This window comes from Dendrobates tinctorius, unplaced genomic scaffold (genome assembly GCF_039654945.1).
Source record: "Dendrobates tinctorius isolate UK_male_01 unplaced genomic scaffold, ASM3965494v1 ptg000073l, whole genome shotgun sequence".
NCBI classification, from domain to species: domain Eukaryota; kingdom Metazoa; phylum Chordata; class Amphibia; order Anura; family Dendrobatidae; genus Dendrobates; species Dendrobates tinctorius.
The window spans coordinates 19,655,104-19,683,015 of NW_027361741.1; the positions used below are offsets into that span (position 1 = coordinate 19,655,104).

Genomic DNA, 27,912 nt, shown 5'->3' on the forward strand with positions numbered 1-27,912 from the left:
GGTTACCGGAAGTGGTTGGTCGCAGTTATTTTGGCTAAAAGTTGTGCAACCAAGTATTAGGCTGAGGGTGCCAATACTTTTGTCTGGCCCATTTTTGGAGTTTTGTGTGAAATGATCAATGTTTTGCTTTTTGCTTCATTCTCTTTTGTGTTTTTTCATTTAAGACAAATTAAATGAAGATAATAATACCTAAGAATTTGTGTTTGCAATCATTTTCAGGAAGAAACTGAGTATTATCTGACAGAATTGCAGGGGTGTCAATACTTTTGGCCACAACTGTATGTGTCATTTTGCTTTGCATGTGGGCTGATTCCTTGTAGTAGGTGTGGATTTCTTTTTTCCTTCCTGATTTTATTTTGTCAGATGTGTTAAATAGTCAGAGAGCAGCTTTCAAACCACAGACTGCTGGAATTCAATCTCTGATCAGAATCAGGTATTTTTTGTATCTTTGCCTTAGGTATTGCAGAAATTATCCTGATAGTAGTATCCTGCAATTTAAAGAGTTTTACAGGTCATTCTCAGTTATAATCGAGTGATACTAGATCCAGTTGATTTAAATGTTTAATGTGTATTAAAATTGATTTCAAATTTATTTTTTTAGATCCTCTTTTTGAACTGAGAAAGTATATTATAGTAATCTAATATAATCAATATATTGGGATTTATTTTTTTATTCCTATATATAAAATATTTTTATTTTTTCCTTCTTCTCAATCTTTATAGCTTAGCTATGCATTCCGAAGTGAAAATAAAACCGTGCAATGAAAGCAAAAACAAATTACATGAAAAGGTTGCAATTGTGACAGGAGCCACATATGGGTATGTCTGTGGTCAGATAAAAGTTCTGATATTATTATTAAAAAAAAAATTGAAAACACAAAAACATTTGTTCCATTTTTTTTAACTAGTGATATAGTGCAAACTTCTTTTTTTTTCTTAGAATCGGCTTTGCCATAGCCCGACGCCTAGCTCAGGATGGTGCTCATGTCTTAATATGCAGTCGTAAGCAAGAAAATGTTGAAAAAGCTGCTGAACAACTAAAGGACGAGGGACTAAGTGCTTATGCTATGCAGTGTCATGTTGGCAATAAAGAAGACAGAGAAAGATTAGTGGCAAAAGTAAGAGAACTGGGATGTGGAATATATTGAATCTCTTCTGCTTCTGGTGGGTCTTTAGCTCTGAAGCTTAGTCAAGAAATTCTTTTTTTTCTTCATTTTTCCTATAATTTTTCCTATTTTTCCTTTTTCTATATATTGTATATACTGTATATAATGAAAAGCATGGTTTTACTGTGCTTTTCTATATAGTTAAGTGTCATTCTCATCTGATATTCATGACATATCCACAACAATCTGGGACATCTTTCTTCAAAATAGAATCCCTGATCCCAATCCCACCCCACCTGGAGAGGCAGCCTAGAATGTAGTGCATGTGACCTATGTTTGTAAGATGAATATGAGATATCCTATAAACATACTATGAATATTTAATATAAAATACCCATTTAAAAAAGGGTGTATATATATATATAGAGAGAGAGAGTATATATACGGTACATTATGCATCGTAAATATATTATATTCAGTATAGATCTATATGCATATAAACTATATATATATATATATATATATATATAAACTGTATATAAATAAAATAAGTAGATTTTGTTTTATCCAGTGAAAATATTTTTTTCATTTATTACTATTATTACTATCATTTATTGTTTGGTAATGAAGTTATGCAACAAGGTGTTTAAGCTCCAAAATGTTTTAATTTGTTGCTACCTTTGTTAGGCTCTTGAAGTATATGGTAAAATTGACATTCTTGTCTGTAATGCTGCTGTAAATCCATTTGTTGGACCAATATTTGATACCACGGAAGACATGTGGACAAAGGTGAGCATAAAATTCTAATAAATATAAAAATAAGATATGTCTTAGTAGAGGAAATTTATAATGTAATTATCATTTGTACATAAAAGTTATGGAAATTACATTTGGAAAATCCTGATTCCATGTACTAATTTCTATGGATTTTGTGATTTTGTTTTATTTACTTAAGCATAGACACTTAATCTATAATAATAAATGCCCTAACCAGCTTCCGGTTGTAACAACTTCCGTCCAGTTGTAACCGGTGACGTCACCACACACACACGCACGCACGCACGTTAACCCTCAACACACCACACCGCCTCAACACACACTCCTCTCACCTTTCACCTCCACTCATGTCCACTCACTCTTTCACTCCACATACGTTCCTTTCTCTCACTCCGTTTCTCATACTCACACCGTCATCGTCGCTGCCCCGACATCTTCCTCCGCCGCCGCGATCCAGGATCCAGACGTTCTCCAGGCCGCCGACATGTTCTTGCGGGACGCCATCTTAGATTTCGTGAAATCCCGCGATATTTAAGATGGCGTCGCCGCAACAACATGTCGCTGGCGTGGACGACATCGGGATCCAAAAAGATGGCGTCGGCGAAATCTCGCGAGATTACGCCGACGCCATTTTGGATCCCGATGTCGCCCATGCCAGCGACATGTTGTTGCGGCGACGCCATCTTGAATATCGCGGGACTTCACGAAATCTAAGATGGCGTCCCGCAAGAACATGTCGCTGGCGTGGGCGACATCGGGATCCAAAATGGCGTCGGCGTAATCTCGCGAGATTTCGCCAACGCCATCTTTTTGGATCCCGATGTCGCCCACGCCAGCGACATGTTGTTGCGGCGACGCCATCTTAAATATCGCGGGATTTCACGAAATCCAAGATGGCGTCCCGCAAGAACATGTCGGCGGCCTGGAGAAAGTCTGGATCCTGGATCGCGGCGGCGGAGGAAGATGTCGAGGCAGCGACAATGACGGTGTGAGTATGAGAAACGGAGTGAGAGAAAGGAACGTATGTGGAGTGAAAGAGTGGGTGGACATGAGTGGAGGTGAAAGGTGAGAGGAGTGTGTGTTGAGGCGGTGTGGTGTGTTGAGGGTTAACACGGCAAGAGGTGTTAACGACGTCCGCCATCTTGCATTCGTGAAATTGCGTCATTTACCTCACGCCGACTTGCTGTGCGGACGCTTGGCATTGCCTGTACCACCATGACTACTGCTGCCTTGGTCCTATGCCTGTTTACTGCCGGTGTCTAATTACTGGACCAATTTGCCTGTACTGCCATAACTACTGCTGCCTTGCTCCTCTGCCGGTGTCTAATTACAGGGCTAATTTGCCTCTACCGCCATAACTACTGCTGCCTTGCTCCTCTGCCGGTGTCTAATTACAGGGCTAATTTGCCTCTACCGCCATAACTACTGCTGCATTGCTACTCTGCCGGTGTCTAATTACAGGGCCAATTTGCCTCTACCGCCATAACTACTGCTGCCTTGCTCCTCTGCTGGTGTCTAATTACAGGGCTAATTTGCCTCTACCGCCATAACTACTGCTGCATTGCTACTCTGCCGGTGTCTAATTACAGGGCCAATTTGCCTCTATCGCCATAACTACTGCTGCCTTGCTCCTCTGCCTGTTTACTGCCGGTGTCTAATTACAAGGCCAATTTGCCTCTACCGTCATAACTACTGCTGCCTTGCTCCTCTGCCGGTGTCTAATTACAGGGCCAATTTGCCTCTACCGCCATAACTACTGCTGCATTGCTCCTCTGCCGGTGTCTAATTACAGGGCTAATTTGCCTCTACCGCCATAACTACTGCTGCCTTGCTCCTCTGCCGGTGTCTAATTACAGGGCTAATTTGCCTCTACCGCCATAACTACTGCTGCATTGCTCCTCTGCCGGTGTCTAATTACAGGGCGAATTTGCCTATACCGCCATAACTACTGCTGCCTTGCTCCTCTGCCGGTGTCTAATTACAGGGCTAATTTGCCTCTACTGCCATAACTACTGCTGCCTTGCTCCTCTGCCGGTGTCTAATTACAGGGCCAATTTGCCTCTACCGCCATAACTACTGCTGCCTTGCTCCTCTGCCGGTGTCTAATTTACAGGGCCAATTTGCCTCTACCGCCATAACTACTGTTGCCTTGCTCCTCTGCCGGTGTCTAATTACAGGGCCAGTTTGCCTATACCGCCATAACTACTGCTGCATTGCTCCTCTGCTGGTGTCTAATTACAGGGCCAATTTGCCAATACCGCCATAACTACTGCTGCCTTGCTCCTCTGCCGGTGTCTAATTACAGGGCCAATTTGCCTCTACCGCCATAAGTACTGCTGCCTTGCTCCTCTGACTGTTCACTGCCTGTGTCTAATTACAGGGCCAATTTGCCTCTACCGCCATAACTACTGCTGCCTTGCTCCTCTGCCAGTGTCTAATTACAGGGCCAATTTGCCTCTACCGCCATAACTACTGCTGCCTTGCTCCTCTGTCAGTGTCTAATTACAGGGCCAATTTGCCTCTACCGCCATAACTACTGCTGCCTTGCTCCTCTGCCGGTGTCTAACTACAGGGCCAATTTGCCACTACCACTTCATAACTACTGCTGGGCAATTACAGGGTCAATTAGTATCTGTTTACTCTACAATACTCCAGGACGCCTTCTTCACTGCCAGATAACTGCCAAATAGACTCCTTTACCTGTGCCAACATGAGTCATAACAAAAAGTATGCCAATGCCGGTGAAAGGAAAGCAGCTTTAACACTACGACAAAAACAACGCCGTGCTAATGAGACTCCTGAGGAAAAACACCATCGCCTTGAGAAGATTAAGGCTTATAAACGCCGTCGCCTCACACACGAATCCCCTAACTCTAAATCCATAAGATTGGCTGAAGAAGTCTCTGCACGCCGTCACCTCCGACAACAGACGGCCTCTTCCTCATCATTATTATTAGACTCACAACAGGATGCTTCCACATCAGCATGTGGAACAATTTACTGCTACACTTCATCCCATATGCCGTTCACTGACATAACTAATCAGCAATCTGTTTCTGCCCTATCAATACCACCATTCAATACCGATGCACAGTATGCCAATGCCAGTGAAAGGAAAGCAGCTTTAGCACTACGACAAAAACAACGCCGTGCTAATGAGACTCCTGAGGAAAAACAGCATCGACTTGACAAGATTAAGGCTTATAAACGTCGTCGTCTCACACACGAATCCCCTAACTCTAAATCTATTACATTTGGCTGAAGAAGCCTCTACATGCCATCACCGCCAACAACAGACGGCTTCTTCCTCATCATCTATAATAATAAATGCCCTAAGCAGCTTCCGATTGTAACAACTTCTGTCCAGTTGTAACCGGTGACGTCACCACACACACGCACATGTTAACCCTCAACACACCACACCGCCTCAACACACACTCCTCTCACCTTTCACCTCCACTCACGTCCACTCACTCTTTCACTCCACATACGTTCCTTTCTCTCACTCCGTTTCTCATACTCACACCGTCATCGTCGCTGCCCCGACATCTTCCTCCGCCGCCGCGATCCTGGATCCAGACGTTCTCCAGGCCGCCGACATGTTATTGCGGCGACGCCATCTTGTATTTCATGAAATCCCGCGAGATTCAAGATGGCGTCGCCGCAAGAACATGTCGCTGGCGTGGACGACTCGGGATCCAAAAAGATGGCGTCGGTGAAATCTTGCGAGATTACGCCGATGCCATTTTGGATCCCGATGTCGTCCACGCCGGTGACATGTTCTTGCGGCGACGCCATTTTGGATCGGCAAAATCCCACGATAGTCAAGATGGCGTCGCCGCAAGAACATGTCGCCGGCGAGGACGACGTCGGGATCCAAAATGGCATCGGCGAAAACTCGCGGGATTTCACGATACTCAAGATGGCGTCGCCGTAAGAACATGTCGCCGGCGTGGACAACGTCTGGATCCAGGATGGCGCCGGCGGAAGAAGATGTCGGGGATCGTGGAGCAGCGGCGATGACGGCGTGAGTATGAGAGACGGAGTGAGAGAAGGGGTCGTATGTGGAGTGAAAGAGTGAGTGGAGATGGTGAAAGGTGAGAGGAGTGTGTGTTGAGGAGTGTGTGTGTTGAGGGTTAACATGGCAAGAGGTGTGATGCTATCGCATCCTCCCGATGCGATAGCATCGGGCCATAATCTAGTATAGTATATCATGCTTTTTACAGAAGAGAATAAAATCAAATTTTGCTTAATACAGTGGCCAATTTTGCAAGTTTTCCCACCTGTGGAAGGCACACTTCCACTGTGAGAGACATAATCTAAGTAAAAAATCCAGAAAATCACATTGTATGATTTTTGCATAATTCATTTTCTTTGAATTGCATGAAAGAAGTTTTTGATGCAAGAGGAAAGCAGAAAAACATTTCTTTACAATTACAGAGGTCAAATGTTTCCTGTAGTTCTTGACCAAGTTTGCACACATTGCAGCAGAGATTTTGGCCCACTCCTCCATATACATTTTTTCCAGATTTTTCAGGTTTCGGGGCTGTTGCTGGGCAACATTGAGCTTCAGCTCCCTCCATATATTTTCTATTGGGTTCAGGTCTGGAGGCTGGCTAGGCCACTCCAGGATCCTGACATTCTTCTTACAGAGCAACTCCTTAGTTTCTCTGGCTGTGTGTTTCAGGTCATTGTTATGCTAGAAGACCCAGCCATGACCCATCTTCAATGCTCTTACTGAGGGAAGGAGGCTGTAGTCCAAAATTGTCCTGTCCCCTTTACAGAAAAGCATCCCCAAACTAAGATGTTTACCCAACCATTCTTCATGGTTGAGACAGTGTTCTTGGTGTTGTTTCATCCTTCTTCTCCCCCCAAACATAGTCAAAGCAGTTGATTTCAAAAAGTACTATTTTAGTCTCATCTGACCATATGACCTTCTCCCATGCTTCCTGTGGAACATTCATATGGTCAGTAATGAGCTTCAAATGGGTCTGGACATGTGCTGGCATGAGCAGGGGGACCTTGCGTTCCATGCAGGATTTTAAAACAAGGCGTAATAGTGTGTTACTAACAGCAATGTTTGAGACTGTGGTCCCAGCTCACTTCAGGTCATTGACCAGGTCCTTTTCTGTAGTTCTGGGATGATTCCTGACCTTTCTCACAATCATCCTTAACCCACGAGGCGAGATCTTGCATGGAACTCCAGACCGAGGAAGATTGACAGTTATCTTGTGTTTCTTCCATTTTTTAATGAGTGTGTCAACAGTTGTTGCCTTCTCATCAAGCTTGCCTATTGTTCTGTAGCCCATCCCAGCCTTGTGCAAGTCTACAATTTTTTCCCTGATGTCTTTAAACAGCTCTTTGGTCTTGGACATGGTGGAGAGGTTGGAATGTGATTGATTAAAGGGCCTGTCACACTATGCGATATCGCTAGCAATATTGCTATAACGTCACTGGTTTTTGTGACGTTATAGCGATATCGCTAGTGATATCGCTATGTCTGATACTTACCTCCGACCGCTCCCCCGCTGGATATCGCTGATCGCGCGAGAACGTCCTGGAATGTTTCTTCATCAGCTTCCTGCTGGGCTTCCTGCTGTGACGACGAGCGATGTGTGGACGCAGGCGGGAAGATGTCAGGATCGCCTCGTCTGACAGGTAAGTAGCGACCCCCGACCCCTGTGATGTCGCTGGTGAGATCTGCCTGTGTGGCAGCTCACTACTGACCGCTTAGCGATGTACCAGCAATCCTGACCACGTCATATCGCTGGTCGGGATCGCTGGTGCATCGCTAAGTGTGACAGTACCTTAAAACTGGTGTCTTTTACACAGCTAATGAGTTTAAATAGGTGCAATTAATACAGGTAATGACTATAGGGTAGGAGGGCATCTTAAATAAAAGCTAACAGGTCTGTGAGAGCCAGAATTCTTTCTAGTTGGTTGGTGTTCAAATTCATTTTTCTTGCATTGAAATGCAAATCATTTTTTTAAAAATCATACAATGTGATGTTCTAGTTATTACATATAAATTCTGTCTCTTACAGCTGAAGTGTACCTGCGATAAAAATTACAGACCTCTCCATTCTATGTTGGTGGTAAAACTTACAAAATTTGCAGTGTATCAAATACTTATTTTCTCCACTGTATATGTAAAGTAAAATATGTTCTACACTTTAATTGTAGTCTTATATTCACTGGTATTCACAAATAGCAAAAATATATAGAAGCATCACAAATTAATGTATAACTATTTTTGCATACTTATTTTTGCTTTTAGGCCACATAAGTAAAATTCCTAGTCACACCTAAACTAATGGCTCCAAATACAATATCTATAATGGGACCCCCAACTTACCATGTAAGATATCATTTATAATGCTGGTGTGCTCTTAAGTGGCAAGATACGCCTCCACATCCTCTTCCCCAGTAAAACTACTTACTTTACATTTTAGATAAAATTCTTGATGTTATATGGATGGCTGCAGGTGGTATGTGTATGTAATACATTCATTTTAGTGTAAAAGACTCGCCACTTTCCTGGGACCTGTAACCTTATTATTTGTCAGTCAGTGGAGCTTTGTAAATGGCTTATTTGTTACAGTGTTTTTTGTGGAATTGCAGCAACCAAAAAAATTAATTTTGCATTCTTAATTTTTTTCCCTTACCGTTACAAATGAGCGAACCCGAACTCTGTAGTTCAGGGTTCATAACAAATACCTAGTGTCCAGTGCAGTACTCCTAATATGGATGTTTCCATGTATTCCTTTGTACTGTGTAGGTTCAGATACAGAATAAAGTTCATTGATTGGCTGCTCTGCACTTACAGAGCCGGCCATCACAGGCATGTCATTGCTGGGATTTGCCGGCTCACCATGTGACCTGGCCTGTATAAATAAAGAATCATGAATTGCTCCACCAGTCTATTCCCAGTCTAGTGCACATTGCCCTTACAGCCTGGTGCAGAGTACCCTTACAGCCTGGTGCAGAATGCCCTCTCAGCCTGGTGCACATGCCCTCACAGCTTGGTGCACAGTGCCCTCACATCCTGGTGTAGAGTGCCCCAAAAGCCTTGTGTGGAGTGCTCTAACAGCCTGGATGAATGGTGATTTGATGGCTGAGAGAACCTCCAGTTCCTTAGCACTGTCTTTCACATCTAATAAATGTGCCTTTTCTGGGTGGCTGCGGACTGTTATTTTTAGGCTGGAGGGGCCAATATCCATGGCCTCAAACCAGCCTGAGAATACGAGCCCCTCACTATCTGCTTTAGCCAGGCTGGTTGTCAAAAGGGGGTGACCCCACGCCATTTTTTAAAATTATTTATTTAAATAATTTAAAAAACAGTATGGAGACCACTTTATTCTTGAATAACTAGCCTTTCTAATACTGACATCTGAGGGTTGTAGACCATATCAGTCAGTTTTGCCTGGCTGTTTATCAAAATATAGGGGAAAACAGGCCTTTTTTAATTAAATTTTTATTTATTAATTAATTTATTAATTAGTTATATATTTAAAGCACAGGCATCTGCTGATGACTACTCCCATCACTGATATTAGAAGCAGCAGGCATAGTCTTATAGGAGCAGTAGTCCCATTAACTCACACCTGTGAAAGAGGTAAACTTTTTAACTGCGATCACAGCTACAGGCTTACGCTGTCTTTTGACAGCATGGGAACCACATCTGTCTGACCGGCAATAACGATTTTACCGCTGATCAGAAGCAGTGTTTTCTGTGCTGTTATGCCAATGAAAGCGTGGCAAACACTTGATGTTTGGGCCCCCATTAAAGTGAATGGGGTCCGGGCTCGGGTCTGAGTCCTTTTCTATTACCCGAACTTGAAATTTTTTTTAACTGTTCAGCCAAACCTGCCGGACCCCAACATCCAGGAGTCCGCTCATTTCTACCAATGGGTCATCAACATATTAACAAACATTGTTCAATTATCCTATGCCTTTGTTTGCCAAGTAGAACAATACTAGGACTGCAATACTAGGAAAGATACAATAGCTCATCAGCAGCCATTCAACATTAATTCAATTTACAATAAGAGTCTTCATTCATTCTCACATGAACAATAGCACATGTTCCTGTGACTATTGAAATAATATGTCTAGACAATTAAGAATAAATGCTGGTTGTCACACAGCTGCTACAGTGAAACTGCAAAAGGACACATTAAGGCTGGTTTCACATTTGCGCCTGTGTGCACAGTGTTTGATCTGCTTAGATCCACATGCATCATGCATGCATATATTTAACATGGTGTACGCAGGGACATGCGTTTGCATGCGTCCGCATGCTTTTGCATACGCATGCATCATTTGGCGGTGTGCGGCGGGGTGCTGCGAATGCAACATGTTGCATTTTTTGAAGCGCCAAAAATCCATCAAATATGCGCAGACATGCGCATGTGGATGAGTGCACAAAAACACATTACTGTCTATAGAAATGCATTGGTACGCAAGGACATGCATATGCATGCGTTCGATACGCATGCGTTCTTCAAAATTTTAATAGAAATCCCATGAGACACGCCCATTTTTGTTTGATGTCATATCGAACGCATGCGCATAAACAACGCAAACACATGCAAAATGCATACAAACGCACGCACATGCAGCATTTTTTCCATCATGCATAAGATGATGTGCATAAAGACACTGTGTAAACATGCATTATGCATGCAGTTTTGCATGCATTTGCATATGTGGATGATACGCTGCAGACTCAAACGCTAATGTGAACCTAGCCTAGATCAGGTAATTCTGCCAGCTTTGATGAATTTCTGAGCACAGATCACCGAAAAAATACACGAATCTGTCAATGAGTGAATGGAAAAAAGCAATCAAGTTATGGACTGTGCATGAAATGTGTATGACCAGAATGAACACTCGTTTCCAGCAGATGATACCTAGCATCTATCCCTACACTAAACACAGCTAAGGCTACTTTCAGACTAACGTTCAGTGGCTCAGCGCAGGGCCGCCGCTAAGCTCCGCCCCCGGCTGCGCCCCCTCCGGTCAGCTCCTCCTATGGTCGCATGGCGCTGCATGCAATTAGCATACCCTATATTTAGCGTTGGGTACACTGGCCATGCGCTGGTATGATTTTGCCGGTGCTTGCGCCATTTTGGCGCTGTGCCGAGCACACAAAAATGCACTGTGTTGCATTTTTGTGCCCTCAGCGCAGCGCCAAAAGGGCGCAAGCGCCTAAAAAAGTGTGCCAGCGCACGACTAGCATACCCAACTTTAAATATAGGGTACGCTGATTGCATGCAGCATCATGCGATCAGAGGAGGAGCTGACCAGAGGGGGCACAGCCAGGGGCAGAACTTAGTGGCGGCCGTGCACTGCGCCGGGTAATGCTAGTGTGAAACTAGCCTAACAATAGTATTAATAGGGAATATAATCAAATGTTACCTTGATATAATTTTTTTAGGTTGCAGCAGCAAGGGTTATAATTTATAAGGCAATAATCCCTGTAATACGCAATCCCTACTGCAACATCTCACCATAGACAAATTGCAGATAAGAGCGGTATTATTTGCAAAATATAGAAGGGATTTAAACCTGCTCTGAAAAGATTTTTCTCTTAGGTGGCAGAAAAAAACTCTGGAGGACTGCAAGCAACACTGCCAGCTTTGATGAATTTCTGGTTTAACAAAAGCTCACCGTCCTGGTCTCACTCCAGGAGTCCATCCATCAGCCAGGCGATGAGGATTCCACTGTACTTTCAGAGGTCTTGTATATAAAATTTCAGTTTTCTTGAAAATAATAGAAAAAAATTATAAAAGAGCACAGTTGTATACATTCAGATCAACCAGTGGATATCTAGAACCAACATGTTTTGGCCCCATGATTAAGGCCTTTGTTACAGGCTGAAACATGTTGGTTCTAGATATCCAGTGGTTGATCTGACTGCATACAACTGTGCTCTTTTATAATTTTTTTTCTAATATTTTCAATAAAACTGAAGTTTTATATACAAGACCTCTGAAAGTACAGCGGAATCTTCATCGCCAGATCATACATATTTTCTGGGATTTTGATGAATTTCTGGGTACAGATCACTGTAGAAAACATGAATCTGTCAATGTGTGTATGGAAAGGAGCAGCCTCAAGGATTATTATTTATCAGTAAAGTTTAGCAAACTTTTCAAGGCTCCGTTCAGATTGGCAAACATTGCGATTCACTTAACAGTTCATTGAACAGTTTACCGGACATATTCAAACCTCACTGAATTCAATGGGAGGCAAAACCAAACACAAGACAACACCTTCAGTGAGGCCAAAAAGATGCCAAAACAGCTCAGATCAGGGGCAGACACAAGGAAAAGTGGCATCACTTGACCAAGAGTACAAATCATATAATAGCGCAGCATGGATGCATGGGACAGTGCATTAGACAGGTCTTGGACCAGCATTTCTAGCTTAAACATTGATCAGTAACAGGTGGATGAGTGACAGGTGTAGGCCTGGTGCTCTGAGAGCCCTTCCAAAATCAGACAACCCACATGAAAGAGACCCAACTTGAAGTCCAAACATTCCCAAAGAATAGCGGCAGTCACAAGGAAAAGTGTCATCAATTCACCCATAGTAGAAATTTGATAATGGTAAAGCATCAGTCAGCCTTGGGTCATGCATGAAGTATCACGGTCTAAGCCAGCATTTACAGATTTGAATTTATGTTTACGCTAAGATGAGGTGGGTGAGGGGCCAGTGTTAGCCTGCTGTGCTGGGAGCCCTGATAGCTTATGCTACAGCTCAAACTGCTTTTCCGCTCAGCCACACTCAGGTGGCAGAAATATCAGCTTCATAGACTACTATTATTAGAGACACTTAAGGATAGTAGCACAGGTTGACTGTAAGTAAGTGCTGGCCTGCCGGTCTAGAAGCCCTACTGTTACAGGTAAAACATATGAAGGAGACCTAACCTGGTGTCTAAACATTTCAAAAAATGATTGCCACACACCACTAAAGTGACATCAATTTTTCCAGAGTAGAAATAGTATAATGGGGCTCTGAAACCCTTTTAACTACAGCCACCCACCAGATGTAGACGCAACTTGGAGTCCCCACATTTCAAATATTTATTGTCACACAACACTAAAGTGGCATCATATTTTCCCAGAGTAGAAACAGTATAATAAGGCTCTGACACTCCTTCCACTACAGGCAACCTATCAGAAGGAGCACGAACTTGGAGTCTCCACATTTAAAAAAAAATTGTTTGTAGTATCAGCAGCAGTAGCAGTAGCATAAAGGTGTCACAGACTGCAATAATGCAATATTAATGTAGCACACTAAAAACTAAAACATCGCCTAGTCGACTGGGGTGAAAACATCATTTGAGATTCATGACTTGTTCAACTTTATGAAAGTTAGGTAGTCTACACTTCCCTCAGAACACCACCAGCAACGCTGAAGACACATTCTGAGAGAATGCTCGCTGCTGGGCATCACAAAATCTCCAAGGTGTGACAGGCGAGCTCAGGCCACTTCCATTTTTGAAGACCAAAATTCAAAATGGTCCAAACCCCCAGATAACATTTATATTGAGCTCGAGATACTCCTGCGCCATGAGGCATGTATAAAATAGACTTGATGCTCCAAACAATTTCAAAGTGAGATCTCCCCTACTGTAGAAAGTTAGTAACAGAAGCAATGTTTTGGCATGTGGGTGAGGCCTGTAGAACACAGACTAGATGCTCCAAACAATTTCAAAGTGAGATATCCTTTACTGTATGCTGTTAGTAACCAAATACATTTTTTTACCTGTGGATGAGGCCTGTATAGCATAGACTAAATGCTACAAACAATTTTAAACTTGGATGTTCCCTACTTTAGAACGTAAGTTACAGAAGAATTTTTTTGGTATGTGGATGAGGCCTGTGTAAAATAGACTAGATGCTCCAAACAATTTCAAAGTGGGATCTCCTTTACTGTATGTTAGTAACAGAAGAAATTTTATTTTTGGCATGTGGTTGAGGCCTTTTTAACACAGACTAAATGCTCCAAACAATCTCAAAGTGAGATCTCCCCTACTGTAGAACTTTAGTAACAGAAGAAATTTTTTCGGCATGTGGATGAAGAGTGTAAAAAATAGACTAGATGCTCCAAACAATTTCAAAGTGAGATTTCCCCTACTGTAGAATGTTAGTAACAGAAGAAATACTTTTTGGCATGTGGCTGAGACCTGTGTAACATAGACTAGATGCTCCAAATTATTTCAGTGAGACCTCCCCTAGTGCAGAATGTTGGTAACAGAAGATTTTTTTTGTCATGTGGCTGAGGCCTGTATAACATAGACTAGATGCTCCAAACAATTTCAAAGTGATATATACCTTACTGTACGATGTTAGTAACTGAATACACATTTTTTGGCCTGTAGATGAGGCCTGTATAACATAGACTAGATGTTTCAAACTATTTCAAAATGAGATCTCCCCTACAGTATGACATTAGTAACTGAAGAAAATTTTTTATGTGTGGATGAGGCCTGTATAAAATAGACTAGATGCTTCAAATAATTTCAAAATGAGATCTACAATACTGTATGACATTAGTAACAGAAAAAATGTTTTTTAACCCTAAAACGAATACCTGGGGCCTCGCAGGCCTGCTAGGTTAATTGTTTTCTATTTTCTGCAAGATAACTTTAGTTAGAATTCTGAAACTCTAGGTATTCTTCAGGTATATAGTTGTTAGTAATTTCCAGTTGTTCATATATTTTTATGTTACAGGCATTTCAGTATAACAACTCTTTTTGGGTTTACCCCATATTCACATACCTGGGGCCATTTAGGCCTGTACTAGGTTTACATGTGATCCTCAGTCTTTTTATCTTTACTGTTGCTGGGGAATACTTTATCTTTATGACTCAGTCTTTAAGACTCTGCTGTTGCTGTGAAGAGTGTGGATTCTGCCTGACTACATGGTCATGTGATCTTTGGAAAGAGGCTCCCTCACAAAGTCATGCATCTCCGACATCATCACAGGTCCTGAACACACAGGATCAGGAGGACAGACAACATCCTGTTCATTGTGTGCTACTTGCTGAAGAGACTTTGAAGGAAGGAGTCAGCTTTCTTGTTTCTGGAAAAAGAAACTTTCTGAGATACAAAAATCCAGAGGCTTCTACTGCACCTAAAAGAAAGTGGTAACCTGCTGAAGGTGAGAGGAGGGGGGCTGCACTTTACTTTTAGCACACACACTAACATACAGTGTACAACACTGATTTTAATCATTATTTTTTTTTTCATTTTAGTTTACTGACATCTAAGGTTACAATGGCACAGTCTACATCCAGGGGTTTGACTGACCAAGAAATCGAAGCAATCATTTTTGATAGTGATGAAGATAGTGAACTTTCTTTGTCTGATGAAGAATACATGCCACCAGCTAATGTCTCTACTTCATCGTCCAGTGATTCTTCAGATGATGAAGAAGTAGTGGATCCAGCAGAACGTATAAATAGAACATCCAAAACTAATGTTTTTTGGAACAGTACTGCTGGGGTTCTTGGACGCACCCCATCACATAATATTGTAAGAGTTGCTCAGGGAATTATAGGAATACCACAATTCTTGTCCAAAAGAGATGTTTTCTGTAAATTTTTTCAGATGATATTGTAGATGAAGTAGTTTTGTGTACTAACTTAGAAGGAAAACGCATCGCTTCAGGAAGAAAAAAACATGGAAAAACATAACAAAAGAGGAACTGTATGCTTATATTGCCCTTACTCTTCTGGCAGGGTGTACAAAATCGTACGATGTTCCAATCAGAGAATAATTTCTGAACCCTTTTTCAGATCCACACTACAAAGCTACAATGTCAGTCCATAGATTTGAGAATATTCAGAGAAGCCTTCATTTTGATGATAAGAGAACTCGTCATTTGAGGTTGGAAACAGATAAATTAGCCCCTATTAGCTACATCTGGAATCTTTTTATCAAGAACTGTACAAAGCCTTACCATTCTAGTGACAATGTGACATTGGATGAGCAACTTCTTGCCTTTAAGGGACATTGCAAATTCATTCAGTATGCCCAGTAAACCAGCCAAGTATGGAATAAAAATTTTCTGGATGTCTGATTCTGCAATCTATTATGGGATGAATGGTCTGATTTACTGTGGCAAAGAAGTTGATGCTCCAGTCCACAAAGACCTATGTTCTGACATAGTAAAAACACTTGCTGTACCAATTTTCAATCCTGGGAAAATATAGCAATGGACAACTACTTTACCAATCTTGAATTGGTAAAATTTTTGCTTCAGAAACAACTTACACTTGTTGGTACTATGAAGCCAAACCGCAGAGAAATTCATCCAATCATGAAGCACAATCCACAGCGAACACTTTATGAGAGTGTCTTTGGTTTCTGCAATCAAGCGACAATGGTGTCTTATAAAACGAAGAAAGAAAACTCTGTGATATTACTGAGTACCATGAATCATGATGGAAGTATTGACACCAATGACAGGAAACAGAAACCAGAAATCATCCTGCATTGTAATAAAACTAAAGGAAAAAAAGAAACAATTGTGTGAGTGGGGATGAGACCTGTATTACAAAGAAGATATGCTCCAAACTAGAGTTGAGTGAAACAGGTCGGTCAGATTCAAAAATGGCCGACTTTCGCCAAAGTCGGGTTTCGCCGATCGAAACCCGACCCTAGCGTGAGGTCGGCCATGAGGTCGCCGATCAGCGCGCCAAAGTCGCGTTTCAAATGATGCTTTCAGCACCTTTTCTCACCCAATGATGGAGGACGCACACTGTGGGCAACGCGATGACATGCGCAGCAGCCAGCACCATCTTAGAGAAGGGCATTGAAGTGATTGGCTGGCTTTGTGTGGCGTCACATTGGGTACAAAAGGCTGTCAACGCCATCTTACTTCTGCCGATCTTACAATAGGGAGAGGTGCTGCTGCTGATTCTGAACAGGGAGAGCGTTAGGCAGGGAAGAAGAAAAAAAAACTGCTTCTGCTGATAGAGCTTTTCACTGTACAGTTAGTGTGCAGTGAAAGGGGAGGATTTTTGTTGTGTGCAGCAGCGCTGGTGGTGATTAGGCTGCCTTTTAAGGCTACCTGCTAGCTGCATTGCTGTGTGCACACTGCTGTTCAAACTGTTTTTTTCAAAGCACTCCAAATTTTATTATTGTGTCCTGGTGAGTTACTGAGTGATCATTTTTTCACACATCGTCTAGCGGTGTATGCTCCTCACACACTACCGTGTACTGGCTGCTATCACGGACAAATAGAAGCTACCTGTGTGTGACTCTGGAAAAAAAAAATGAGGAGTTTTTCCGTTTTTACAGACCTACACCTTAGAGTCGTGTCCGTTTTTCAAACAGTTTCGTATATCTGCTGTTTGATTACAGTCTAAACTAGACAGAGACAGCGTGTGTCAGTCCGTATACAAATACACGGAGCTTGACAATTTTTTCATACACACACCGTAGAGCAGTGTCCGCTCCTCACACACTACCGTGTACCGCCTTCTAGCAGGGACAAATAAAAGCTACCTGTGTGTGACTCTGGAAAAAAAAACAAGGAGTTTTTCCAGACCTATGCCTTAGATTCGTGTCCGTTTTTCAAACAGTTTCGTATATCTGCTGTTTGATAACGGTCTAAACTAGACAGAGACAGCGTGTGTCAGTCTGTATACAAATACACGGAGCTTGACAATTTTACATACACACACCGTACAGTGGTGTACGCGCCTCACACACTACCGTGTACCGTGTACCGCCCTCTAGCACGGACAAATAGAAGCTACCTGTGTGTGACCCTGGAAAAAAAAACGAGTTTTTCCGTTTTTCCAGACCTACGCCTTAGATTCGTGTCCATTTTTCAAACAGCTTCGTATATCTGCTGTTTGATAACGGTCTAAACTAGACAGAGACAGCGTGTGTCAGTCCGTATACAAATACACGGAGCTTCACAATTTTCCTTACACACATCATATAGAGCTGTCCAATTCTCCAACGGTAATGTGTTAGGAACGGCGGAACGCACTAAATAAAAATAATAATAAAGTGCGTTCACCGCTCGGGGTCCACCGTGCAGTAGGTGATATAACCGCTGCTAAGTGGTGGCAGGAGCAATTTGGCGATAATGCGCACAGGGTTAAACATCACCCAGGTGCGCAGAGCAATCTCTGTTAAAACACAAATACACTGACTAAGCCTGTTGAGGTCACAGTACTCAGTATAAATACACACACGGTATCAGGTCACAGGAGTAGCCCAAGACGGCGGCACTACGTCCATCTAGACCTACCGTGTGTGCGGCGTCACAGCTGCGGACGCTAAGGAGAGCTGCTACTGCAGCGCGGCGTGGACACTGCTGCTAAACGACAAAGCCAAGGCGCAAGTGCAATGTCGGACGCTAGCAGCTGTGGATGTTGCAGCAGAGGAGCGCTGGCGCTGATTCTAAACTCAGTCCCTAATCACATACGTAATATCAGAAGGAAGGGGTTTTATAATGAGTCATTCACCAGAATCATACATCATCCATCCTCATACACACAGCAGCAAGTAAGTCTATACTAGCGCATGACGGAACAGCCATGCGCACCTTTTATAGCAGCCGGGACCTTCTGCAAGCCTCCAGATCTCTGAGATGGACCAATGAGATCTGGAGCAGGACCTGAGCACATAACTCCCAATCTCCAATGGGAGATCGTCCCATGAGCATGCTCAATAGGAGGGCAGAAGCACTTAGCCTCAGGAGAGATTTGCTGCAAGGCACTCTACTCTGCAATCTCCTCTGCAGGAGATAAACAGCAGGAGACTGCAGAATGTGAGGGTCTGGATCCCTGCGGAGTAAACGCAGAAATCCGACGCCTAACATTACCCCTCCTTCTAGGGCCCCCTCTTCCCTGAGCCTTCTGATCCACCAACTTGTGCCCATCAGAGATATAGGCCTTAGACTCGTCCGAAGGCAAGTCTGATGTCCCGGTAGGTGACAGAGAGACCCGGGACAAGTGGAAGGCATCAGGGGCGGCAAGATCGCCAGGTTTGAGAAGGAACTCGTGGGAGACAATGGGAGCAGAAGTTAAAGTGGAATGCCACCGTGTGTCGGCAGGCATCTCCACCGTTCGTTTAAGGAGGCTATTCCTAGCACGAAAGGCGCAGGCCCGAATATATTTTTTAACATCCCGAGCCCTGTGCGGCCACCAGTAAGACCCTGCGAGTAGTTTTGTGGTCTGCATATAGCCACAGTGACCACCCCTCCTGGACTCGTGTGCCCACGTGAGAACCTTCGGCCGAAGGCGAGGAGGAACAAGGGTCTTGCCCGGCGGCACAGAGTTTGGCCGTTGCGGGGCACTGTTGTCCTGAGAAACAGCGTGTTGACAATGATAACCGCAACTGGAGTCTTGTGCCGGACGCGCCTGGAGAACAGCGCGAGACACCTCCATGGGTTCTGGGGGTGGAACCTCTGGCTCAGGTAATTCCAGAGGCTCAAAAAAATTGGGAGCCGAGGTAACCTTCCGTTTGGATTGAGCACGCTCCATACCACGATCCGAGAAACAGAGATCGATGCGGGTGGAAATGGCAATCAGCTCTTCCAAACTTGCAGGAACCTCTCTGGTAGAGAGAGCATCTTTAACGTGCTAAGCCAAACCTCTTCAAAACACAGGGATAAGGGCTTTGTCGAACCACTCCAGCTCGGAAGCCAGTGTCCGAAAATGGACGGCATACTGACTAACCGAGAGAGAACCCTGAGTCAAAGCGAGAAGCTGAAGAGAGGTGTCGTGCGTGACCCATGGACCGATGAAGACCTGCTTAATAGCTTTTAAAAACTGAGCAGCAGTCCGAACCTCTGGGTCATCATGCTCCCATAGTGGCGTAGTCCACTCCAACGCCTTACCAGACAGAAGGGATACAATAAACCCCACCTTGGCCCGTTCCGTAGGGAATCGCGAGCTACTAGCTCCAGCTGGATAGAGCACTGGCTGATGAAACCCCTACAGGAGGCGCCATCGTCAGAAAATTTATCAGGCAACGGGAGGTGGGTAACTGTCGGTGCTAGGGAGGACTTGACATACGTGAAACCGCGACTGTGATTGCCTTTACAGCAGCTTCGGTGCATTGTGCAGCTGAGAGAGCCCTCTCAAGAGTGGCCAACCGGCCCTCAAGCTGCCAAATACACTGTAAGAGTTGCTGCTGCTCTGCCATCACTAGCCAGACCCTGGCGCTAGTATAATGCTAGAAATGGCGGAATGCACTAAATAAAAATAATAATAAAGTGCGTTCGCCGCTTGGGGTCCACCGTGATATAACCGCTGCTAAGTGGTGGCAGGAGCAATATGGCGATAATGCGCACAGGGTTAAACGTCACCCAGTTTCGCAGAGCAATCTCTGTTAAGTCACAGAGATGCCAAATAAACACAAATACACTGACTGAGCCTGTTGAGGTCACAGTACTCAGTATAAATACACACATGGTATCAGGTCATAGGAGTAGCCCAAGACGGCGGCACTACGTCCATCTAGACCTACCGTGTGTGCGGCGTCGCAGCTGCAGACGCTAAGGAGAGCTGCCACTGCAGCGCGGTGTGGACACTGCTGCTAAACGACAAAGCTAAGGCGCAAGTGCAATGTCGGACACTAGCAGCTGTGGATGTTGCAGCAGAGGAGCGCTGGCGCTGATTCTAAACTCAGTCCCTAACCACATACTTAATATCAGAGGGAAGGGGTTTTATAATGACTCATTCACCAGAATCATACATCCGTCCTCATACACACAGCAGCAAGTAAGTCTATACTAGCGCATGGCGGAACAGCCATGCGCGCCTTTTATAGTAGCCGGGATGTTCTTCAAACCTTCAGATCTCTGAGATGGACCAATGAGATCTGGAGCAGGACCTGAGCACATGACTCCTGATCTCTTATACCACCCTACCCGCGCCCTCCGTTCTGCTGATGACCTGAGGTTAGCATCCTCAATAGTCAGAACCTCCCACTCCCGTCTCCAAGACTTTACACGTGCCGCGCCAATTCTTTGGAATGCACTTCCAGGTCAATACGATTAGTCCCCAATCCCCACAATTTTAAGCGTGTCCTGAAAACGCATTTATTCAGACTGGCCTACCGCCTCAACACATTAACCTAATCTATCCCTGTGTGCAAGAGCCAAAAGTTTTACCATAACCAGGTTCCCCGCATCATTCTCCCACATGCTTTATGCATCCATTAGCCCTCTGTGTCCGTACTGTCACACACCTAACATTATGGCTGGTCCATACAATCAGGGCAACTCTTACCACCCACCTTTCGTGTCTACCTCTTTCCTCATAGACTGTAAGCTTGCGAGCAGGGCCCTCTTTCCTCTTGGTATTTGTTATAATCTACTGTATGTGATTATTGTTATGCTGTAATGTCTATTGTCTGTACAAATCCCCTCTGAAATGTAAAGTGCTGCGGAATATGTCGGCGCTATAAAAATAAAATTTATTATTATTTATTATTATCTCCAATGGGAGATCGTCCCATGAGCATGCTCAGTAGGAGGGCAGAAGGACAGCCTCAGGAGAGATTTGCTGCAAGGCAATCTCCTCTGCAATCTCCTCTGTAGTAGATAAACAGTAGGAGACAGCAGAATGTGAGGGTCTGGATCCCTGCGAAGTAAACGCAGAAATCCTACGCCTAACAGTATTGTATGTCTGCTGTTCGCATTACAGTCAGTTTTATATCTAGTCAACATGTGTGTGTGACACTCCATAAATACATATACGGAGATTGTTAGCTGCACAAAAATCGTATACAGCTGTACACTTCTGATTCAGTTCCGTATATCTGCTTGTTGGATTACTGTCAATGCATACTGTGAGAGCGTCTGTGACTAACATAATATATACGTTGATTTAATTTGTTTAATACACCTTACACAGCTGGACGCACCTCATACAGTACATCTCTCTGCTGGTATTTTTGGTACATCTTCCCAAACATGAGGAAGTATGGTGGAAGAGGCCGCAGACGTGGGCAGGGGGGAGCAGCTGGTACTGATGGTGGTGGTGCATCGGCTGGTTCTGGCAAAAGCACAATAGCAGCTAAGGCAGGAGGTGTTGAGCCTGCATCATCCTCTGGCCCAAGAAGGCCTGTAAGGTTGCCTTTTCTTGGAGTAGGAAAACCGCTTTTAAAGCCGGAGCATCAGGAACAGGTTTTGGCGTACATTGCCAAAACAGCCACCAGCTCTATTGCCTACTCTTCTGAACGGTCGAAACCTGCAAGCACGGAGTCGTCAGTGCAGGGTTCTGGTCATAAAAAAACTTTCCTAGTGTCCTTCACCCCCACCAAAAGTTAAGGATGCAGCAGCCCACACTTCAGATTACTCTATGGAGCTCTTTTCACATACCATGCCTGGGTTATCCAGTAAAATCCTGAATTCCCCAGTCCAAGATGAATCTTACATGGAGTGCACTGATGCACAGCCACTGCTAGATGAGTCTGCTGGTACATTGACCCACAGCACTACATGGCCCTCGCAGTCTATTGAGCCAGAATCTGACCCTGATGAAACCCAGGTGCCCCTTCCCGCATGCTATACCACCTTACACGGTGACACAGAGGAAGGTAAAGAGGAAGGTGCAGATGACTTTGAAGAGGAGGTGATGGATGACCCAGTTCTGGACCTGGATTGGCATCCATTGGGGGAGGAGGATGGCACTGACAATAGTTTAGATAAGGAGAAGGTTCCGTACAGGCATTGACATCGCAGCAGAGGTTATCTAGCAGGCCCGTAGCTGTCCTAAAACGTGGAATAAAAACTAAGTGCGGAAGGACCTTTAACCCACGTAAACAACTCTGAAATTTGAATACCAGTTGCATGCTTAGACATTTAATCAACATGCACTTGCAACATGGACGGACTACAAAACCTCAGGTAGCACATGAGCACCTGCTCCGACTGAAGGTAGCCAACAATGCTCCATCGCTACCCCCACTGTAAGACCACAGCCATCATTAAGCACACCACCAGCACTAAATGTGGAGGCGTCGACGCAAGGCCAAAGCACTCAGGGAATCACAATGGTTTTTCAACACAACACTGAATCTAGGCCATCACCACCAATAACATCACCAACCCCCTCTCACTCCATCCGGTCCACCGCTATTTCCCCCATATGCAGCGCCCCAGTCCAGCTCACCCTACCAGACACTTTGAGTAGGACAAGAAAGTACTCATCCTCTCAACCGCGTACACTGTGTTTGAACGCCTACATTGTCAAACTAATCTCATTAGAGATGATGCCCTACCGTTTGGTTGAAAGCAAAGCTTTCTGCGACCTCATGGCCTACGCTGTCCCACGCTATGATCTACCCAGTCAGCACTTCTTTTCTCGAAAAGCCATCCCGGCATGTGAAAGACCACATTGTCCATGCACTAAAACAGTCAGTGAGTGGAAAGGTGCACCTCACAACGGATACATGGACCAGTAGGCATGGCCAGGGCCGTTACGTGTCCATCGCTGCACACTGGGTTAATGTGGTGGATGCAGGCTCCATTGGGGACAGCGGCGGTGGAACAGTGCTGCCTAGCCCATGGTATAGGAAACAGTTGGCTGTAGGCTTTCGCTCCTCCTCGTCTACCAGAGAAAACTCATCCACAGAGCGCAGTCGCACGAGCACTACATCTGCAGCTGGTAGTGTTGCACACGAGGTGTCCCACTATCGAACAGCTACTGGTAAGCGTCAGCAGGCTGTGTTAAAGATGATGTCTTTGGGCGACAACAGACACACCGCGGAGGTACTGGCCGACTACTTGAAGTGACAAACAGAGTCATGGCTGGGCAGTCTACATCTTGAGGCAGGCAAGGTAGTCAGTGATAACGGCCGTAATTTTGTGGCAGCCATAGCCCGTGCAAAACTCACACACATACCTTGTCTGGCTCACACTTTGAACGTGGTGGTGCAGTGCTTCCTTAATAATTATCCAGAGTTAACATCCCTGCTCCATAAGGTGCGAAGACTGTGCTCGCACATCCGTTGCTCGGCCGTACACTCCAGTCGTTTGCAGAAGCTGCAGCGATTGCTCCACCTCACCAAGCACTGCCTAATCATAGATGTTGCAACAAGGTGGAACTCCACCCTGCACATGGTTGAGAGGCTGTGTGAACAGAGGCAGGCTGTAAAGCATTTGTGGGAGGATACATGGGCAGGCAGTTTGAGGGAAGACATGGAATTGTCGGGTGTGCAGTGGTCAAAGCTGAAAGACCTCTGTAAAGTCCTTCAGTGTTTTGAGGAATGCACACGGCTAGTAAGCGCAGACGACGCCATCATAAACATGAGCATCCCACTTATGCATCTGCTCATGCAAAGTTTGACGCACATTAAGGATCAGGCGTCTGCAGCGGAGGAGGAGGGAAGCCTTGATGACAGTCAGCCATTGTCTGGTCAGGGAACTGTCCTGGACGAGGTGGAGGAAGAAGAGAAAGAGGAGGATGAGGGGGATGATTATTTTGGGCAGGAGGATGTTTCTAAGGGGGCAAGAGAAAATGTTGGTGTTCCAAAGTCAGGGACAGTGTTTGTGCGTGACTGGAGGGATGTGGATTTGCCAGAAACTGCTCCTCCACCCACCACGGACAGTGCATCATTGACACCAGGAACATTGGCCCACATGTGCGATTATGCCTTGCAGATCCTAAAAAGGGACCCCCGCATTGCCAAAATGATGAGGGATGACGACTACTGGCTGGCCAACATCCTCGATCCACGCTACAAAGGCAAATTACACAACATCATGCCACAGGAAAACCTAGAGATAATATTGGCAAACAAACAAGCAACTCTGGTAAACCGTTTGTTTGAGGCTTTCCCAGCACACAGCAGTGGTGCTGGTTCTCCCACGAGCCATAGTGGGCACAATGGAAGAGGTGTTCGTGGTGCACACAGCAGAAGTGGCATTGGAGACAGGTGTTTAATGACCATATTGTGGAATGATTTCTCAAGTACCGCTCACACGACTGCTAATACTGCATCAATTAAAAGTGACAGGAGGCAGCAGTTGTCAACTATGGTTACAAACTTCTTTTCCTCCCATATCGATGTTCTCCCTCACATGTCATTCCCCTTTGACTATTGGGCCTCTAAACTGGACGCGTGGCCTGAACTGGCACAATATGCCTTACTGGAGCTCGCTTGCCCTGCTGCTAGTGTGTTATCTGAAAGAGTCTTCAGTGCAGCTGGATCAATCCTGACAGAAAAAAGGACCCATCTGTCGACCCAAAATGTTGATGATCTAACCTTCATTAAAATGAACCATGCATGGATTTCAAAGGATTTTGTCCCACCTTCCCCTGATGACACATAGGTTACCAGAAAAGTGCCTCTGTTTTTTCCTCCTCCTCCTTGGACTTGCCCAATTACGCCCTTTGCAGCAGCTGAATGTCCAGCCAACACATCTGCATATGGCAATTTTTAAACCTCCCTAACTGGGCTGCCCACCCTTCCCCCAATGGCTGGGGTCAAGACCTGGTGCACCCGGCAAGTGCCGTTGCTCTGAACAGGTGGATGGGCCCACTGATGGCTGACGGCAATGGCACAGGGCCCCTCATAGTACAATACAGTGTCTCAGGTGGTAGGAGGGCCCTCTCGCCATCAGACACACCAGCGTACTATGAGGGGCCCTGTGCCAGTATCGTCGACCACGATTGTGCCCCCCCTGCTTGGTCATGGCCACAGCACTTGCAAGTTGCAATACTTACCTCTTACTGCTCCACCGCTGTGTAGACTGTGCAGTTAAATCCTTCACAGGGATGGCCACTAGAAATTTGGTGTATTGATCAATGATGGTTAAGATGTAGCTATGGCCCGTCCTGCTGGCCTCTACCTTCAGATGATTAATGTCTACCATTTGAAATGGACGTCAACTTACAAGCGGATGCAGTGGTCGTTTATGATCACCTTTCACAGTTGTGATAGTCACAGACGTGTGACATTCCTGCCACCATTTTTCAATGTCTCCTCTCATGCCAATCCAATAGAATCGCCTACGGCCTGTAGCTTCTGTCTTTTGCACTCCGAAATGACCAAACACATCATGAGAGGCAGTGAGGACCATGGGTACATCTCTCCCTGTGATCACAATTTGATGGCGACGACTAACGGTGATATGATCCACGCTACTGCGATAAAGCATTCCTCTCTTCACAAAGAACTTTTTTCGCTTTCTCCACAGACACAGTAATTGAGGGTCTGCATCGCCTCTGCAACATCTACTGGGAGGTTTTCCCGGGAAGATTAATTCCAAAATTTCTGTTAACACTCGACTTTGCGTCTATACTTGTATCCATGCAGTTTCCAGTAGCGGAGATTCTTGACTGGCTTACTGAGATTGAAACATATACGAAGATTTACCACAACACTGTATACTGGTGTATGCTATGAATACCTTTCCATTTTCTACTTTTGTAATTCTGGTGTAATACATAGTGAGCCTGTGAGTGTCTGTGTCTGACTCCGGAAGTATAGACGGAAATTTAACCCTAGACTGGACACACCTGGTATGTGCTGATACAGTACCTTGTTTCAAAAATTTGTATTAAGGTATCATCTGTAGGATAACCAACTGTGGGGGGGGGACCCTTTTCTTGCCGCAGACAAACATGACAGAGTTTGTATTGAACAGGTCCGTTTTTAGTGCCCATCCTTCTGTCGACAACAGCAATTCACCACAGCCATTTCACATTTCTCTGTACACAGGCCCCGTTACCTTCACTTCCTTTGTAACTATAATCGTGGCGTCCTCTGTGGCTTTTCCACTGTGGTTGGCCTAGGCCCAACCACCACAGCGCTGCACCAGTCTGAGCACACCGTCCGTATGATAGCCCTAGGCTGTCTTCGTCTGCGGCTACCATCCTCTGGGCCACCCCCCGTGACCGCCTCAACTGTCAGTCCTCTCTGGAGCCTTTCCACTGTCTCTCAGCAGAACTTCCTCTTTACTGTGCTCCCTTCGCTGACTGACTCTTCCAGAACCTTCCCTCAGCCTTTTATACTTCCAGTTCTGGTAACTCCGCCCACCATCTCCTAACAGTTTCTCTGACCAATGGCAGTTATTCAGTCCCACTCCTACACTCTCCACTGTCCTCCAAAGGGCAAGCTAAAACACTGCACCCTTTCTCTTTATCTTAGAGGTTTCACACCTACACTGTGCTACACTTCTGCTTCTCACTACAGGCTGGTTTGTCTGTCAGTCCACCTTCCCTACATCATCCATAGTGAGTGAGCATGTGTGGATTACGCCTTCTATATATACAGTGAATCGGAGAAACAAATTTTTACACTATACTCGATACAGCTTGTATCTTGTTATACAGTACCTTTGTTCGACATTTAGCATTACAGTCAAATCCGTACTGTGTAAGCGTCTGAGAGTGACTACGGGATTATTTATATGGAGATTTCAATTGTACCCTAAAAAATATATACTTGCTATCTTGTTATCCAGGACCTTTTTTACAACATTTTTTATTATGGTCAAATCCAAACTGAGTGAGTGTCTGAGGGTGACTACGGAAATATATACCGATATTTTCAATTTGGCCAACACTGTATACAGCAGAACGCTTCTGATACAGTAACCTTTTTAGCTATTTAGATTCTGGTGTAATCCATAATGAGCCTGTAAACGTCTGTCTGTTACTCCGGCAATATATTTGTAACTTTAAGATTACCCCAACACTGTATACAGCTGTACGCTTGTGTTACCTAACCCATTTACAGCTTTTCATATTCTTGTGTAATCCATACTGGGCTTGAGAGCATTTGTGTCTGCCTCTTGAAATGTATACGGAGAATCAGAATGTTTACACTATACTATATATACCTTTTATCTGGTGATACTGTACCCTTTTTCAACTTGTTATTTTATTGGGTAATCCATACTGAGCCTGTGAGCGTCTGTGTATGCCTCATGAAATATATACGGAGATTTACTGTTATCCATAGATTGTATAGAGCTGTACGCTTCTGATACAGTACCATATATCTGCTGGTATTTTGGGTCAATTTTCAAAAACATG

At 44.6% G+C, this 27,912-nt stretch overlaps 1 protein-coding gene across 1 annotated transcript in view; it reads left to right on the forward strand.

Moving 5' to 3' along the window:
* Positions 1 to 361: 361 nt before the first annotated feature.
* Positions 362 to 27,912, forward strand: part of LOC141096202 (dehydrogenase/reductase SDR family member 4-like) — a 79,537-nt gene continuing 51,986 nt past the window's right edge. The window contains exons 1-4 of the mRNA XM_073582685.1: positions 362 to 433; positions 724 to 819; positions 941 to 1,118; positions 1,794 to 1,895. Coding sequence (XP_073438786.1) covers positions 731 to 819; positions 941 to 1,118; positions 1,794 to 1,895 — 369 coding nt within the window. The 5' untranslated portion in view covers positions 362 to 433; positions 724 to 730. The remainder of the gene's footprint in view (positions 434 to 723; positions 820 to 940; positions 1,119 to 1,793; positions 1,896 to 27,912) is intronic.